General features: G+C 38.5%; 1 protein-coding gene across 4 annotated transcripts in view; it reads left to right on the forward strand.

Annotated features, from left to right (window-relative positions):
* The window catches only part of KITLG (KIT ligand), a 97,603-nt gene that overhangs the window by 57,557 nt on the left and 22,068 nt on the right, over nucleotides 1-17,978 (forward strand). For all 4 annotated transcript variants that reach the window (XM_040989630.1, XM_040989640.1, XM_040989621.1 and 1 more), the window contains one exon: nucleotides 10,639-10,701. In XM_040989630.1, coding sequence (XP_040845564.1) covers nucleotides 10,639-10,701 — 63 coding nt within the window. The remainder of the gene's footprint in view (nucleotides 1-10,638; nucleotides 10,702-17,978) is intronic.

The following is a 17,978-nucleotide window of genomic DNA, read 5'->3' on the forward strand; positions in this document are numbered from 1 at the left end:
TATTCAATGACTTACATTACTCACAACCTGTATTCCTTAAGGTTTACAATATCCCTGAGCCGAGAGCATTTCTGTATCAGAATGCGAAATAGACCATCTCTTTAAAAATAAGAATGCATGTCACTCACAGAGCAGTAACACCACGTAAATGCCATTTTAAAAGCTTTCATCACAGGGCTGGGGAGGGCTGGGTTTGCCTCATCACCTAAAGGAAATACCTGCATGTCAAATCAGGGTACCTGGGTTTGAGTCTTAGTTCCACTTTATATTCTGCTTCTTTCTAGGGTGCACGCTCACTGGTAGCTAGTTGGGGTTTATGTACATAGCTCCCTAGCACCCATGTGGGAGATCTACATTGAGTTTGTGGCCCCTGACCTGGCCTATCACCTGCTGTTCCAGATATCTGGGGAGTGAACCAGTAGATGAAATAATAGAATATGGAACCCAGGCTGTACCTGTACTTGTATTGAAGAAAAGAATGGATTTTGGATTCTGGTGGACCTGCCTAAATCCCAGGCCTTTGTATTTATATAAGTAACTACCTTTCTAAATATCAATACTTCTTTCCAGGTTTGCAGTATAGACCAAATAAGAGAAAAACTAAAACTTTCTGTGAATTATTGTCATAATCACTATGTGCCTCAGTGTCCCCATCAGTACAATAGGCATGTCAGCGGTACCTCAGTGTACAGAGTGATTGGGAGGATTAAGCAAGATGATGTAGCAGTGCTTGAAATACAGTATGTGTGCCTTAAATCTTAGCTATGTATCATGGTGATATTTTCAGGGTCATAAAATACTGCAGTTGTAAGAAAAATGAGAGAAAATCTAAACAAATTATTTTTATCCATGAGGGGACTGTGACCTGAGAGTACAGCTCGGTTCCTGGTCCTATAACGAGTGAGGTGTCATGTAGGGCAGTGGTTTTCAGGCTGGCTGTTAGAGCCCATCAAACTGCTTAACTTTACTTGCATATCTGGCTTTGTTTCCAAATAAGAATTGACTTGACAAAGACTTGAGCTCATGAAAATATCTAGAGGAATAGGTATGTATCAAAGGACTTGAAAGATCAGCTGAGAGGCTCATTCCCATGTTGGAGTACCTCGGTTGGATGCCCAGCTTTGCCCGCTGATTCCAGCTTCCAGCTAGTGTAGACCTTGGCAGGTGAAAACTGTGCCAAGTGATTAGTTTCCTACCACCCATATGAGAAATCCAAAATGAATCCCCGGTTCCCAGTTCCTGCTTGGCCTAGTTCAGGCCAGTGTAGATGTATAGGGAGTAAAATTTTCATGTTTCTGACTAGCTGTTCTGACTAGCAGTAGCAGGCTGCTTCGGCCATAATATTTATTGTGTTATTTCCTTCATATTTGAGAAGGGGCCAAGTGTTCATATCCTAACAGCAATATCACTGACTGTTGAGTTTCATGGATCCAGGAAGTCACAGCCTTTCTTTAAAGAAGGTTGTTAGCATTGAACATCTTGATGAAAGTCTGGAAAACTGGATTGTTTGATTACCAGCTCCACTGTTACGTGGAGGTATGATCTTGGATGAAAACCACAGAATCTGTCTGTGATTGATTTACTAATCTTCAAAAAGAAGAACACAGACATGATCAACAACTCTTCATCTAGGACTCATGTGTTCTAGAAGCTTCCAAGTGAAACTCAGAATTGTGTCTTCATGGTTCTTTTGTCCATTTCTGGGAAAGAGTGTATAAGAAGGTTTCAGTTGTCACTTAGAGAAGTCTGTCACCTCAAACAATATAGGAACTGTTTAACTAGAGAATCCTGGAAGTTTGTCTCAACTTCTTTTATCCCATAGTATTTCTTCTTTGGGCTGTATCTTTTGGGATCATTCAATAATGTTCAGATTAAAGAAGGTTCTGTGGAATGAGAGAAATGGGTTTTGTACATAAATAACCGTGGTACATTTTACTTGAGGAAACAAGTGAAGCTACCAGTGTCTTTCTTCTTCTTCTTTGTCTTGCTTACAGTAATTTTTCAACTGAAATCATTATTTTGCTTTCTGTATCACTTTTGCTTTTGCCTAAGACAGCAACTTGCACCTTGCACTAGGTCCTAAAATGTTCAATGTGTTCACTTGTGGTGGTTCTCGTGTCACAGAAGCACATGATGTATGGCTTTAGATTGACTTTTTGTTATTATTATTATTTCTTCTTGGACACTTTGTACCTCCCCCCCAGTGTCCATGGTTCTTATTTGAAATCCTCTTGGTATGTTTACTTAGCATAATCGTACATATATTTACAGAACATTTTGCTTTGTTTTTAAAAAATGTTGCAAGACTTGTTTTAAATGGCAGACTCTGACTTACCTAAAGAAAGGATCAAGTGTCTGGGAAGATGATGCATCGAGTTTTAGAAACTTGTATCTCAGAGATACTCCTGAGGTAGCTTTGGATAGGTGTACATATACTTGTAAGTGGGAACCCAAATGCTGAACTGGAATAATTTATCCTCCCTTTAGGCTTCTCCCTATTCTTTTCCATCAATATGGTGATGCATTCCCTCCATTTGAACGAATTTCCTTAACTGTAACTATTGCACTTCAAAATGCACATTAAATATCTTTCAAATTATTTGTCTTTCTCAAAATGTTCTTGGGGTAGGTTGTTATTCCACCCTCATCTTACAATGATGAGTTTCACTGTGTCCTTCCAAGGTCAGTACACTAATCAGTCGGATAGGATTAGAACAAAGGAATCCATGGTTGTAGTAGCCCCTTATTTTATCATTCTTGGTAATTCATGTAAAGGGAGGTTACAAAAATGTCCTCAGGTAAGTTTTTACACTTTGGATAATTTTTTTTCCAAGCATATCATTCTTATCAGGAGAAGAAACTGTTCTTCCTTTATGGGCTCAACAACTTGATGTTCTGTCTCTTGCTTTTTAGCTATTTAAAGCAGTAGCTGTGAAGTGTGTTTCCAGGCATTATCTGAAGCACTTTGCATGGGTCTCTCCTTTAGTTTTTGCAATCCAATGACATCCTTGTTTTCACCTCCAGGTTATTGGTTAGGACCTACTGTGATGGTTAGTAACCTACTCATCTGTATCCGGAAAGTGCAAAACTGAGTAAAGTCTTGAACTCTTAACTGTCTTTCAAGCAAAAGAATTTAGTTAATAGTTTACAGTGCCTTCCTGGTACTCTGAGATGATGGTTTTCAGTGTTCCTTACAAATTATCATTATAATTTACCGAATTTTCTTTCTTGAGTAGTTTTCACATTATCCTGTTACGATTAAGAATCCACTATTTTTGTAGAAGCTCAGTTTTAGCATGACTTAGTTGGAATTGTCTCTGTGTCTGAATCTGATACTAGAAGCAGAATGCTACAGAAGGTAAGTCATAAGAAGTTGGGGCTGTTATTCTGGTGTAATAGATAAAGCCACTGCCTTGCCATACCTGTCTGAGTCTCAAGTAATCAATCAATTTCCATGCCAGCTCCCTGCTAATACACCTGGGAAAGCAGTAAAAGATGACCCAACTGCTAGGGCCCCTGCCATCCACATGGAAAACCAGGAAGAAACTCCTGGTTTCTCATTCCTATTTTTTGGCCTAGCCCAGCCCTGGCCATTGTGGCCATTTCAGGAATGATACAGAGGATGGAAGAGCTCTCTCTATAACTTTGCCTTCCAAATAAATTTCATTTTGATTTATTGTTCTGATCCAAGTTTGAAGAAACACATCATTGAGTGATGGTGCTGTTATTGGTATCATGTGGCTGAAGACAGAAGTTGCATGAGAAATCTTGTGCAAACTGGCCTTTTTAACAAACCAACTCTAGATAACACTTTAAGACATTCATCTGTTTATTCATTAATTACAAGATGGGTGAACTTTTTTCATGAAGAGAGAGCCCTAAATGCCTAGTGAAGATCCCAAGTGGTCCTACCTCTTAATATTTATGAGGATTATATGTCAACACCAATTTCAAAAGGGACATATCAAGCCATAATACTATGAAAAAAACAACAAAGAAAAGTTTTTACTATCTTCTATTTGTAAGAAAACAAGGACTGGAATCATCCTCCACTGGTTTCCCAGGTACATTCCCAACCCATACAAAGCTGAAGCAGAAGTAGAGTAGCTGGGACTTGAACCAGCACCTGCATAGGATACCATATAGCCTACTATGCTATGGACGGCCCCATTACAATAGATATGTCCTTAAAGTATACAGCCTTTACACCAAGAAGGTTGGGAAGGCACTGAAATCTGCTCGTGGTGTGTGCCCAGGCTGACCACGAGGGATTCATGCTGTGAGACTTCAAGTGCTGTCGAGATGAACATGTCAGCAGGGCTTGTGGTCCTTCCATGTGCGCTAAACGTGTCCATGATGGGACCACATGGGCTTTCCTTATCGAGGAGCAGAAAGTCATGAAAGTTTTGAAGGCACAGGTAGAGACAGAAGTTGAATAAGAACATGAAACTTTAGAGTAATTAAAAAGATTTTTTAAAAGTTTTTAAAATATGTTTATTTAGGGTTCTTTACTGAGAAAAGATGACTTAGAAAAGTCTCCTGAAGTTTTTAATCACAAATTAAGATATTTCTTAAAGGAAGAAAAAAAACACCCCAAACCTTTGAAAACCAAAGATAATAGACCTAATTAGAATTTTTAGCCAGCATTAATGATGATACATTATCAGGAGAAACAAAAATGCAAAAATCATTTTCCTATGTTATTCCTGAAGGCTGACCAAGCAACATTAACCTTCTGTGTATTATTGAATTGTAATGGTATTCAAAAAGTTGTGGGAAAAGTTGAAAGAGAAATTTGTTTGGTATGAAAATTTTGAACCATGCATGCTTTTTAAAAAATAAATAAATAAATATTTTCCAAGCACTTTTTAACCATCCATTTTTATGTTAGGATGACAAAAGTATTGGGCATTTTTTCCTCTTTACACCTGAGTAGGTCAAAAGGGAATGAAATTGTGGACTGTATCTCCAGAATGGTTTTAATAGACACAACACTTTACATTTGCTGTCAAGGTAATCCTGAATCAGCACTGCATTTTGATTTCCTCCTTTGGACCTGAGACAGAAAACTGAGAGTAAGAAGAGCCTTGATGCAAGTATCAATTCATGACTTTAATTTTATCAAGTTTAGGAACTTCAGTGGCATTTTCCTTCATGAGATCCAAAGGTTTTCATCAGAGTCCTAGAGAGGGGGTTACATGTCTGACTTTCAGTTCTTTGAGTCCAAGTATGGTGTGTAGCCAGTGCCTGTCTGGCTTGCAGAGACTTTATCATGGAAACTTCCTCTTGGCTGAGCTTCTGGTACTGCTGAATATTATTGTCTTTTTGTTCCTGTTTTGCTGAATGTGGCCAAGCCTCACAGTACAGCCATTAAAGATAGCAAAAAGGGCCCATCTGGTAAAATTAACCCATAATCAAATAGCTTATTCTTATACTTTTCTACATTTTTGCAATGTTCTGTGCTACAAATCACAGCTCATTGGAATGACTTTCTTTGGTAAAATTTCCAGTTAATTAGATGCCATTTTTTCCAGTTTGAACTTAGTTTAATAGAATAGATTGGTGGTGGGGTTTTTTTTTAAGATTTGTTTTATTTGTATTTGAAAGGAGGAGTTATAAAGAAGGAGAGGAGAGAGAGAATTAGAGAGAGATCATCCATCTGCTGGTTTACTACCCAAATGGCTGAAACAGCTAGAGCTGGGTTGAATGGAAGCCAGGAACCAGGATCTTCTTACAGTTCTCCCACATGAATATAGGGGCCAAGGACTGGAATCATCCTCCACTGGTTTCCCAGGTACATTCCCAACCCATACAAAGCTGAAGCAGAAGTAGAGTAGCTGGGACTTGAACCAGCACCTGCATAGGATACCATATAGCCTACTATGCTATGGACGGCCCCATTACAATAGATATGTCCTTAAAGTATACAGCCTTGGTTACTTACTGATTTAATCCTACCATCAGAATATCTCCATGGAATCTAACCAGATTTTGCTCTTCTAGCTTTCAGTGCCCACAAACAGTTAACACATATATAGCACTTTTCTAATGCTACTTCTAACATTCTCCGTCTTTTCTCTTGGCTCCAATATGTCCTTCCAGAATACTCTTCTTGGCCTCACTGCTTATACGAGAAAGTTAAAACAAACTTTAGATTTCAGTAATTATTTAGTTCATTCTCTTTATTTTACGCAAATGGGCTAGAAGTTCCATAGAAGTGACATAATGCATTTAAGGCAAAACTAACTTCCTATAGATTTCTTATGGTAGAAATGGCCCTACACAGCCTTGTTATTTCCTGTTTGACCTACTTTGCTTTACTCTGAATTTCCTGGTTTTTAAAATTTATTTATTTGAGTTACAGAGAAGGAGGAGAGAGAGAAAAAGAAATGAATGAATGAATGACACCCTCTGGTTCACCTTCCAGGTGGCCACAGTGTCAGTATTGAGCCAGATCAAAGTCAGGAGACTGAAATTTTATCCCACTCTCTCACATGTGTGGCTGGAGTTCAAACATTTGGGGCATTTTCTGCTGCTTTTCTCAGGCTATTAGCCTGGGAAAGGACTCCTCCACTCTATAAAACTTTCTACAGTGATCAGTATACATCAGAAAAGTAAAATTCATCTCAAGATTATTTGTGCTTTCTGAAAGGTATTCAGCTTTACTAAAGTAATATAATAATTCACAAACCTACCATAAATATCTACATTTTGACTTCCCAGGGTCTCTTCCAAGTGTATTTGCAAATAAACCAATCAAAACCAAGAGAGAAATAAAGAACCACTCTGCAGACAAGCCCAGGTTTGCATTTATCCTGTACCAGTTATTACTTATGCCCGTAACCTTGAAGGTGTCTGCTAAACTCTCTGAGCTGCCTTGGCTTCACTTGTAAAATTAGATTAGTAAGATATATCTCTTGGGGTAGAGGTAGAGCGTACATTAAAACGTGTTATGAATTGTTAAGCACTTTTCAAAAATAGTATTATTTCTAAATCCCACAAGAAATTAAATATATGTAAGTCAGCTTCCTGCAAAAATACAGCCCTCAAGTGGCGCTGTGTAGAAATTCCAGTGTTGTGGCCAAAGTCAAATTTGCTTTGACTTTTTAAATCTTTTTTTTTCTTTTTGTATATAAATGACTCATAAAGTCCAGTTGGCTGGCATATCCCTTACATAATCACTTCTCTAGATCTATCTCCATAGTCTCTGTTTATATAATTAATAATTCCATTGAGTCTATACTTACACTATTAGGTGATGCTACTTCAAAATCTTCAAGAAAAAATGTAACAAAAAGATGTTTCTTTGGGTGTAAAAATGTCTGAAACGCATGCATATGCAGGAATGTATGTTAGGAAAAAGCAATCCATAGATTTCAAAATGTTGAGTTTTTGTAACTTTTTTGCTGTTCTTTTTATTTATTTATTTCATCTGCTGGATCATTCCCCAAATGACCCCAATTAGCTGGGACTGGGCCAAGCCAACACCAGGAGCCAGGAATTCCCTTCTGTCTCCCACATGAATAGCAGGGGCCCAAGCACTTAGTCCACCTACTGCTGCTTTCTCAGGTGTATCAGCAGGGAGCTGGGGCTCCAATCCAATGCAAATGGGACCCTGGCATAATGGGTGGTGGCTTAATCCACTGCACAAGAACACTTGCCCCTAACTCCATTTTTTAAAAAGAAGTATTTTCTTTATTTCTTTATTTGAGTTGCATAATGATGAAGAGAGGAATACTGACAGAGAAACAAGAAAAGAGAGCGATTATCCATCTACTAGTCTACTTCCCAAGCAACCCTAGTAGCCAGTGTTGAGGCAGAATAAATGCAGAAGCCAGGAACTCTATTCTGGTCTTCTATATCTGGGCCATCCTCTTCTGCCTTCCCAGGTGTATCAACAGAGAGCTGGATCAGAAGCAAAATAGCCATGGTTCAAATTGGCAGTACCTGATGTGGGATACCAATTTTGCATACAATGAATTAATTCACTGAACAAAAATGTTGTTCCCTCTGTGCTTCTCCATAAACCTTTTGAAGTAGCTGGAGGAAGTGTTAGATGGTCAGGCAGGTATTGATTCACAATACCTGCAGTTTTTAACATTTTTCACTTGCAGAATGGTTGTATTTATTGAGAGGGGTAGAGAAAATGGCAAGAGGGAGAGGGACAGGGAGGAAGAGAGGGATGGAGGAGGGAGGGATGGAGGGACAGGGAGAGGTTTAAACACAAGCGTGCATGCGCGTGCACAAGCGTGCATGCGCGTGCACGCGAAAAAGAGAGAGAGAGAGAGAGAGAGAGAGAGAGAGAGAACAAACTAAGAGAGCTGCAGCTGCTCATACACTCCACAAATGTTCACAATAGCTGCAGCTTGCTTAGGTTGAAACCAGGAGCTAGAATTCAGATTTCTCACTTGGGTGATAAAATCCTAGTCACCTGAGCCATCATCACTGTTTTGTAGGATCTATATTAGCAGGCAAGTGGAGTCAGATCACGAATTAAACCCAGACACTCCACTGTGGAATGCAGACATCTTAACCAGTAGGCTAAACATTTTCTGTCTGGAATGGATCTAATTTACATGGTTAGTTCAGTACTAAATAAAATATAGCTGCCTAGTTTCCTATTCAAGCTTTCATTCCTGCAAAGATGTGCGCTATCTCTTTGCCACTAGGGCTTACATAACATGCATTTCAAAGATTGGAACAATGATTCTGAAATAAGCAGAAGCTCCATGGCAAGTTTGAGCAGAAGAAAGTAAAGTGTAAAGAGCAAAAGAATTAACACCTGAAATACAAGAGAAGGGAAACCTGCCACCTTCTGTTTGGTCCAGATGTGTTTTCTATCAGCAATGAGCATTCTTTCTTTCTTTCTTTTTTTTTTTTGAACATAACATGAGCAGGGATGATGCTGGAGACTCCCAAGTGGAATGAATCCAGAGAGCAGATGAAAATATATAATGGAGCAAAGAATCCCTGGATTTTAGTCTTGACTGAACACTTAGTGGTAGTGTAACCCTAGTCTCTTTGCACCTTCATTTGCTTACCCTGTTAAATAGAATGCATCTGAGGCATCTAGGGGTTAGATGTTATAAAGCAACTTAGACCCTTGTTGAGCCCCTTGCTGCAGGCACAGTAAATATTTGGTAAGTGTTAGACACTGTAACTCCTTTGTTGTGCAAGAGAACTGAGAAAGGGGCAACCAGCGCAGGTGTAGTGCAGTGCAGTGCAGGCTGAGAGAGGCTTAAGGTGGTACCCTGAAAAGGATGGCAGTGAGCACTACAGAGCCAATTCCTAACTCAGCTACCCTCACTACTTGTGTCTTTGCCCAGATTATTTTCTAGCAAGGCTGTATTCAGATTCTGGAAGCTATTGGTAAGACTCAGAAGCATTTGGGTTATGGTTTTGGAGATTTTTGGGAGAGGAACTAGTCTAGCAAACATGCCATGGTCTCTGCTTTCTATTGAGAAATGCAAGCTTTTAAAGACAGAATGAAAGGTGAAATAATTTTCAAAACAAGGCAGACCTAGTGATGCATTTCTTTCATTGTATATCGTTGGTTATAGTATTCAACTGAAAACTTTTACAGTGCTATAACAGAAGGATGGGGACAGGGAAATAAGAGAACCTAGAACTCAGTAAGTTTAACAGGTTTTATGCCTCCAAAGTCATTTGCTTATATAACTTCGCATAAAAAACATGGATTGAATATTTACAGGGTGTTTGCACATTCACTTATCTCAGCTTTTCAACGACTTTTTAATGTAGGAACTTAAATTTTCATTTTACAACGGAAGGGAACAATGGAACAAAAAGAGTATAGATTTGTTCCAGATTGCCCGATTCCAAATTTGTTGCTTAATCACACATTCCACACTGAATGTAAATATGTTAGACATTTAGTAAAGCCTTTATAGAAGCTAGACAAGCAGCTGAGGCATCTCAAATACTCAGTTCAAGGTAAGTGGATTAAGTTACCATGCTAAACCAATCTTTCTAAATTATGTAAGTCATAAAGCATCTCCATCTTGTAAATGATATTGTGCTTTACAAGTTTGGGAGGCTCCACATACAACAATAATTGTCAAACTTGACCATGCATTAGAATCAACTGAAGGACTTGTTAAAAATGACTGAGTGTGTTTGGTGTGGTCTGAGAATTCACATTTCTAACAGGTTCCATATTGATGCAGACACATTTTGAGTTGCTCCCATTGCAAATCACTGACTACAAAACCATACTGAATTCCTAGCCCTATGGAAGAACAAGTTAGAAAATTTTCTTGGAGAGGAATTCTAAAGCTGAAAGGCATATTTTGTTTCAAGATTTAGTGGATTATAATTAGCTACCCATAAATGAATTTAGAGCTTCAAATATCTGTATTATCACCTGGATTTATTACAAAGGGAAGCTGAAGATGATAAATTTAATCTATATATATGTAGATATATATATATGTCTATGTGATACATATGTAAATATATGGGTACATTATATGTAATAATAGATATGTAATGTAATGATTTTAAAAACCTAACTAGTTTATATCTATGTTTCTCCACACAAATAAAACAATATGACTAATTAGCTGATAAATATGAATTTTCCTAAGGAACTTTTTTGTTGTTTTTCTACCTTTGTAGGTGGCAAATCTTCCCAAAGACTATATGATAACCCTCAACTATGTCCCCGGGATGGACATTTTGGTATGTAAATTGTTCATTTCTGAGTTTTATTTTAGTAATTAACAGAAGAGATGGGATAGGAAATAACCTCCCTTTTAAGGATGCGCTAATTCTCAATATTTGATGAAGATATTTTTGGAGTTTAGATGGCTTTTGGATCACTTTTTTTTCTTTGAGCACTCACTGTACAATTCAGCATATGTTTCTTACAACTATTCTCTTAAACTAAATAAGATCATCTTCTTGGAAGCTAGTCAAAGTTCTCTCTTTCCTTGATTATCCCCCCACCCCCACTGAAAATACTTGAGTACAAAATTCAGTAACTTTTTTTCTTAACTTAAACAATGTTACATATTTAACATAAGACAACAGTGTTTAATTTAATAGAACCTCTGAACTTCACAAGAAAATAGTTGATTATGAATACCATTCTGTTATTGAAACCACAAAGTTTTTAATACACAATATCAGAATTCATACATGAAGAAGATAAAATATTGGGCCCAGAGCAATGGGTCTAAGGTTAAATCCTCACCTTTCATGTGCCGGGATCCCATATGGGTTCCAGTTCGTATCCCAGCTGCTCCATTTCCCAATCAGCTCCCTGTTTGTGGCCTGGGAGAACAGTCAAGGATGGCCCAAAGCCTTGGAATCCTACACCCATGTGGGAGACCCTGAAGAAGCTCCTGGATTCACATTGGCTCAGCTCCAGCCGTTGCAGCCACCTGACGGGTGAATCAGTAGATGGAAGATCTGTCTGTCTCTCATTCTCTCTGTAGATCAGCCTTTCCAATAGAAATAAATAAATATTTTTATTTAAAAAAAGAAAAGATGATATTGACAGACATCACAAAACTTTTCAGGTTGTATAATATTTAGCTCAAATAGATATCTTCAGGAATGAGACATGATGAGTAAAGCCTCTTGGAATATGATCATTTTCTACCTCTTACTAGTTCTCACTTTCTTTTTTCGGGGTAACAATTATTTTGCATTGGAATTTGTCAATTCCTGGTTTCAGGGCTTGCCATGAGGGCAGCATCTTAGAGTTGTATGGAGCTCAGCAACACCCAGCAGCCCTGTGTGCTCTTTATGTTTTTACTACAGGGTGTGTACTACTAGTGAAGTTGTTGGACAAGTTTAGAAATTTTGTGTTGAGATGGATAGGTAGCCTGACTGTGAAGACACTGGCTCTGCATCTCATATCCTGGTACCTGGGTTTGAGTCCCTGCTCTGATCCAAACTCCATCTGCTAGTCAGTGCAGACCTTGAGAGGCCACAGTGATACCCCAAGCCACACGGAAGGCTCAAATTGGGTCCCCAGCACTGGCTTTTGTTAATATTTGCAAAGTGAATCAGAATATAGAGAGCTCTGTCTGCATATCTGTATCCCCGCCTTTAAAATAAACATGTAAATAAAAATTTATTTTGATGTCATTGTACTGTGTATACCATTTTAGAACTTTTCTATTTTTCATAATTTCAACATGTTGTTCCATGTATATTTATTGAAACCACTGAATAGTGTTCCTGCGGTAACTTTAAACCACTTGGAGTATTCTGTACTTTCAATTCTCTTGTGCCCATCATTTACCAAACACTTATTACATATTGCATTAGCTTCTGAGTTACTTCTAGGGTTCAATAAATCAAAATTATTACCAATTTGAGCATAGTACTCTGTTTTTTGTGCTTAAGATGCCTTTCAAGGACTACAAGGCTATCATTGTAAGAGAAAGTCAAATGTTGTGTTTCTTTATACTACTTAGCATGAACTACCTCCAGTTTTTATCCTTAGAAAATAGCCTTAGATTTGAACTGTAATACTGCAATAAGGTGGAGTAATCCACCCTGGGGGGAGGGTATGGGGAGGGGTTGGGAGAACCTCAGAGCCTATGAAAAGATGTCATAAAATGAAATGCAATAAAAAATAGCAAAAAAAAAAAAAAGGAAAATAGCCTTAGAACATGTAGCTTCATGTTAAACAAGTTATCAACAAACTCAGGTCAATGTTCACCTTTATTGTGTTAGGGAGAGTTCTCTGGAAATTGAAATGTGAAATTATAACAGCCTGTGGGTGAATTAACCCAATTGGCTGGTCATGCAGTCAACAAGACTTTGGTTAGGAAAAGCTAGGGAGCCAGTACTTTCTCCAGGTTTTAAACAAGTACACATCTGTTAGGAATGAGCCTTATGTTAAAAGGGTTTAATAATTACTGGGAAGATGCTATCTGGCCTTTGGGTAGCAGTTTAAAAAAAAAAAACAAAATAAAACCGACACACTAAGTTTTACAGTGCAAGAAGTACTTTTCCCAAGGTTGTACAACTGAAATGGGAGAGTGATCTAAAGAAAGCTCTAGGTTATCTGACTCTTAACCCTGGATGGATTGAGTGTGGAGAGGTGCAAGTGCGGGAAGAGAAGTGTGAGGTCATAAGGACCCACCACTGCTCCCAACTGCACTGCCTTTATGCTGATTGCCAGACTTTGGAAGAAATCCTGCTGCTCTTTTTGAAAAGTGTCACCCTGAAAATAACTTCATAGATCATTTGAGTTTGTGTCATCACAGATCGGGCTAAGTCATAGATTCCGGTATTGGCTGGCGATAACCAAAGCCAGACTTGCACAAATAAAGCTAAGGTATTGCCACATTTTTTGTGCTTGTTTCTGTAACTGAGAAGAGTTGGCTAGTATTTGGTCTTGGCATGCTATTCTGGAACTACTGCAGAAGCACTGTTCTTGGTCACCAGGGTTGGCAGGAGAAACAAGCCTGAGCATGGAACCTTGGACACAAACAGGGGTCTTACCCTTTGTTTTACCTTCATGTTAGTTCTTGCCAAGAGCAGAGGAGAGAGGCCTCTGGTTATTTGTAGGGGTCAGAGCTCCAGATGCCTTATCTTTTGTTTTTTAAACAATACAGGGTGGAGTGTAAATGGATGCCAGAAAGCCCCCCTGGGACCAAAGCTGTACACTTCTGCCTTACACATTGGGCAGAAGCAAATTCTAGAATAGAATACACTTTTTTTTTAACCTTTGTTTTATAAATCAACCAAATACTCCTGAAAAGGAAAGTCCGCTCTTCTAAGGGCCTCCTTATAAAATTACCTACCAGATTCTCTCTCACAAATAGCAGGGTGTTATTAACCAGTTAGTATTTAATTCCAACTGTAATCAGCAATTCTATTTTAAACTCTTGGAAGCTATAATGTTGCCAGGCTGTGAGGTAGGAGTTTCTTCAACTTCTTAACCTTAAAAAATATCCAAGTATTTCTGTTCTTTGTCTTCCCTAGTGACGATATTTTTGAAAGAACAGAAAAAGTTGCTGAATTTGTGAAATCATAGGTGACTTATTGAAGTAAAAATTGACTTGTTGGTTTTTACTTGAAGCAAGTTATACATCATCAGTTTGGGAAATAATTTCAAATTTACAGAAAACTTGCAGCAACATTCAAAGAACATTCATATACACCTTTAATCTAGATTCTTGCATGTTTAATATCCAGCCTAATCATTTGCTTTAGCAGTTGTTTTACTGTTTTGCATGCATGTGTTTCAGTTACTTTTTCTGACCTCTTAATTAATTTCCATACCTTATGGCCATTTACTTCTAAATACTTCAGAGACAGATTTTTCTGAGTAAACAATAATTGTTTTATCTTAAACATGGTACATTGGCAGTATCAATAAATTCAGCAATAATTTAAAACTTTCATCTGTTGACTGGTTTTTCAATTTGGGCCATTTTTTTTTTAAAAAAAGATTGCCCCAGCTCTAGCGGTAGCTGCCACTTGGGGAATGAACCAACAGAAGGATGACCGTCTCTCCTTCTCTTTCTCTCCCTTTTTTTAAAACTCTGCATTTCAAATAGATAAACCTTTAAAAAAGAAATGCAGGAATGGACCATAAGCCATAGACCACAGTTGCCTATATGACAGAGGTGACACAGAGGCTGACACAAGCAAAGATTCTCCTTTAGAACTTTCAGAAAACACAAAGCCCCAATGAACACCTCGACCTCAGTAAGACCTACTTAGGATTTCTGACCTCAGTGATTATAAAACAATAAATTTGCATTTTTGAGTCACCATGTTTGTTGCAATATACTAAAGAAGCAATAGGAAACGAATATGCCAACTCGCTTTCATTTCCTTTAGTGTTTCTCTGCCTTTCTTAGTCTTCATGGCAATAAAATTATTCCACCTGACAATCAACCTAAAAAGTGCAGTAGTCCACTGTGCATTTTACACATGCCACACATTCCAGTTCGTACACTACATTTTCATCAGAAATATTCCCCACTTAGATGTTCACAAAGTTTACTGTGGGAACCACAGACCTAAGTTTTCCCAGAAATATTTTAAAGTCAGATCAAGTGTTACCTGCTCAGTCACACTAAGCACATTTGGAAAGTAGCTTCAGGTGCATAATGACTTTCAGATATAGAGACTAAAACCTGGGCCTCTGGTTCATCAAGCTTTGCTTTGCTCGCCACCCCATGCTATTCTTTTACTGCTGGTTTGGCTCTGCTCACGAGCCATTCCAGGCCTGCCCTGGGAAATTACAATGCTTGAGTTGAGTATGACTTTAATCACACTGAGGTTTCTTCAACACTTCAATTCAAACAAGAAAGTGCAGTTAGATGACTAAAGTGAACTCAGAGGACCCAAATAAACTGTTTAAGAAAAGGCCTAAAGTAAATCATTACAATTCCAGCTCATTCAAAAAGAAGATGTTGAAAATCCTTAACCTGGCAATGTGAACACACAATCATTTAAATTTACCTGCTCTGGGGCTGTTGTGGTGGCACAGCAAGCTAATCCTCTGCTTGTGTACTCACATCCAGTATGGATGCCAATTCATGTCCCAGCTGCTCTACTCCTGATACAGCTCCTGCTTACAGCCTGGGAAAAGCAGTAGAGGATGACTGCAATCCTTGAGCCCCTTGTACTCTGTGGGAAACTAAGAGGAAGCTATAGGCTCCTGGCTTCAGATGAGCTCAGCTTTGGCAATTGAGGCCATTTGGGAATTAAACCAACAGATGGAAGATCTCTCACTGTATGTCTCTCTTTTCACTATAAATCTTTCAAATAAAAATAAATAAATCTTTAAAAGTAATTAATTAGCTTGCCCACTGAATGTTTGCTAGTGGTAAAGGAGTGTCACCTGTCCATCCTTAATGGTAAACACCAAGGGGATAATAACGTCAAGTAATGGCAGTTAGCATTGTTGTATCTCTGTCAGGGGTGCTCCGAGAAATTACTTTCATTTCTATGACATTAGATTAGGTAAAATGAAATAATCCCTAAGAAACTTCTAAATTGAGCCCAATAACCATTATACGTGGCTCAAACGTAACAACACACCAGCAGAAAGCAGACTAGCTGTATTTGCCCTGACTAAATAAATGCATACATAATAGATGAGTGACAGAGTCTTGCATCCTAATGCTTCATTCTAACTTGTCATGTGACCTTGTCCTAGGACTTGGCTTTGCACTTACGTAATTGGTAAGACTGGAACATAAGACGTTTAGGGTTGCTTTGAGATCAAAAATACTATGATTTTACTGACATCATGAGGGCAGTCAGGGCAAATACAGCTAGTCTACTTTCTGCTGGATTCACTGTGACTCGTGTGTTCTTACATTTGGACCCCGTATAATGGTTATTGGGCTCAATTTAGAAATTTCTTAAGAATTGATACGATTATTTCATTCACATAATCTAGTGTCATAGAAATGAAATGTCATTTTGATGGTTTAGCCTCAACATTGATGCTAAGAATACAAGACTAAAGAAATTCTTTATGCATTGGCATTTCACGTCTCAACTTATGCCAAAAAAACAGATTTGACAAAGAAAACAAAATCAGCTGTAGGTGGGGAAGTATTATTGGAAACTAAGCTGGGCATCAAGGCTGGCTAATATTACTCAAAGACTTCATGGTTTAGCAGGCAGGACTTTTCTTCCTGAGAATCTTTTTCTCCTCAATACCTTTGCAAAGAACTCTTACAAGATAGAAGCCAACTTTTGGGCCAGTGAGAAAGTTTAGAGCTATTTTTAGTACAAATAGCTACCAAATAAATAGTGAAACTTGCATTTATGAAGAGATATGATATATTTTGCTCACTCTCAGCTTTTAGTTTGATACACTTTTTTTTGTTTAATTAATCTATTTGAAAGGCAGAGAGAGATCTTCCATTTGCTGGTTCACTGCCCAAATGCCCACAACACCCGGGGCTGGGGCAGGTTGAAACCAGGAGCCAGGAGCTCAGCTGGGTGGTGGGAACCCAAGTGCTGGAGCCATCATCTGCAGCTTTTCCTGTGTGCACCAGCAGGAAGCTGCAAGGGGAGCAGGCTAACCAAGGCTCTTCAATAGGAAATACTGGTATTCCAAGTGCCAGTTTAAGCTGCTGCACCGCCACGGGCACCCCAAATTCCACAAACTTAATGGTGACTGCTCTTACAGGCTCTCGGCATCTGACACTGATGCAGAATGAGACGTCAAACTCCTTCTAACTGATAAACCAGTGCAGTTTCTTGAATGAGATAGAGAAAGAATAAGTGAAAATATACCACATTATGAAATCCCCAGTGTCTTTTTTTACAGCACACAGTTTGGGAGCAGGGGGAAGGATATCTCAAATTTACCAACTCTGAGACTACAGAAGTGATAGATCATATTTCTTATACAATTTATATATCCTCTTTAAAAAATTATGCATGGGGGACTGGTACAGTAGCCTAGTGGCTAAAGGCCTCTGCTTGCAGGCACTTGTATCCCATGTGGACACTGGTTCATGTCCTGTCTGCTCCACTTCCTCTCCAACTCCCTGCTTAGAGCCTAGAAAGCAGTAGAGGATGGTCCAAACCCTTGGGACCCTGCATCCATGTAGGAGACCAGAAGTTCGTGGCTCCTTGCTTCAGGTCAGCTCAGCTCCAGTCTTTGTAGCCAATTGGGGAGTGAACCAGTGGATGGAAGACATTTCTCTCTGTCTCCTCTCTGTAGATCTGCCTTTCCAATATAAATAAATAAATCTTTTAAAAATTATGCTTGGTTTTAGAATATAGATGATATATTCATAGTTGATTTCTGGAAGCAGCAATGGTTTAGTTGTGCATAGACTATTGTTGATTTTGTTTATTTTTCATTTTATCTTTTATTTAACAATTCAGTAAAATTGTGGATCTGGTGTTCATGATTCTTTGAAAACCTTAACTCATCAGGGGAGTGACATGACACCAGTGTCAAGGAGATGATTTCAACATAATTGAGTCATTATTGTTATAGAATAATAATA

Source organism: Ochotona curzoniae, unplaced genomic scaffold (genome assembly GCF_017591425.1).
Source record: "Ochotona curzoniae isolate NIBS_2020 unplaced genomic scaffold, NIBS_Ocur_1.0 contig_1014, whole genome shotgun sequence".
NCBI lineage: Eukaryota > Metazoa > Chordata > Mammalia > Lagomorpha > Ochotonidae > Ochotona > Ochotona curzoniae.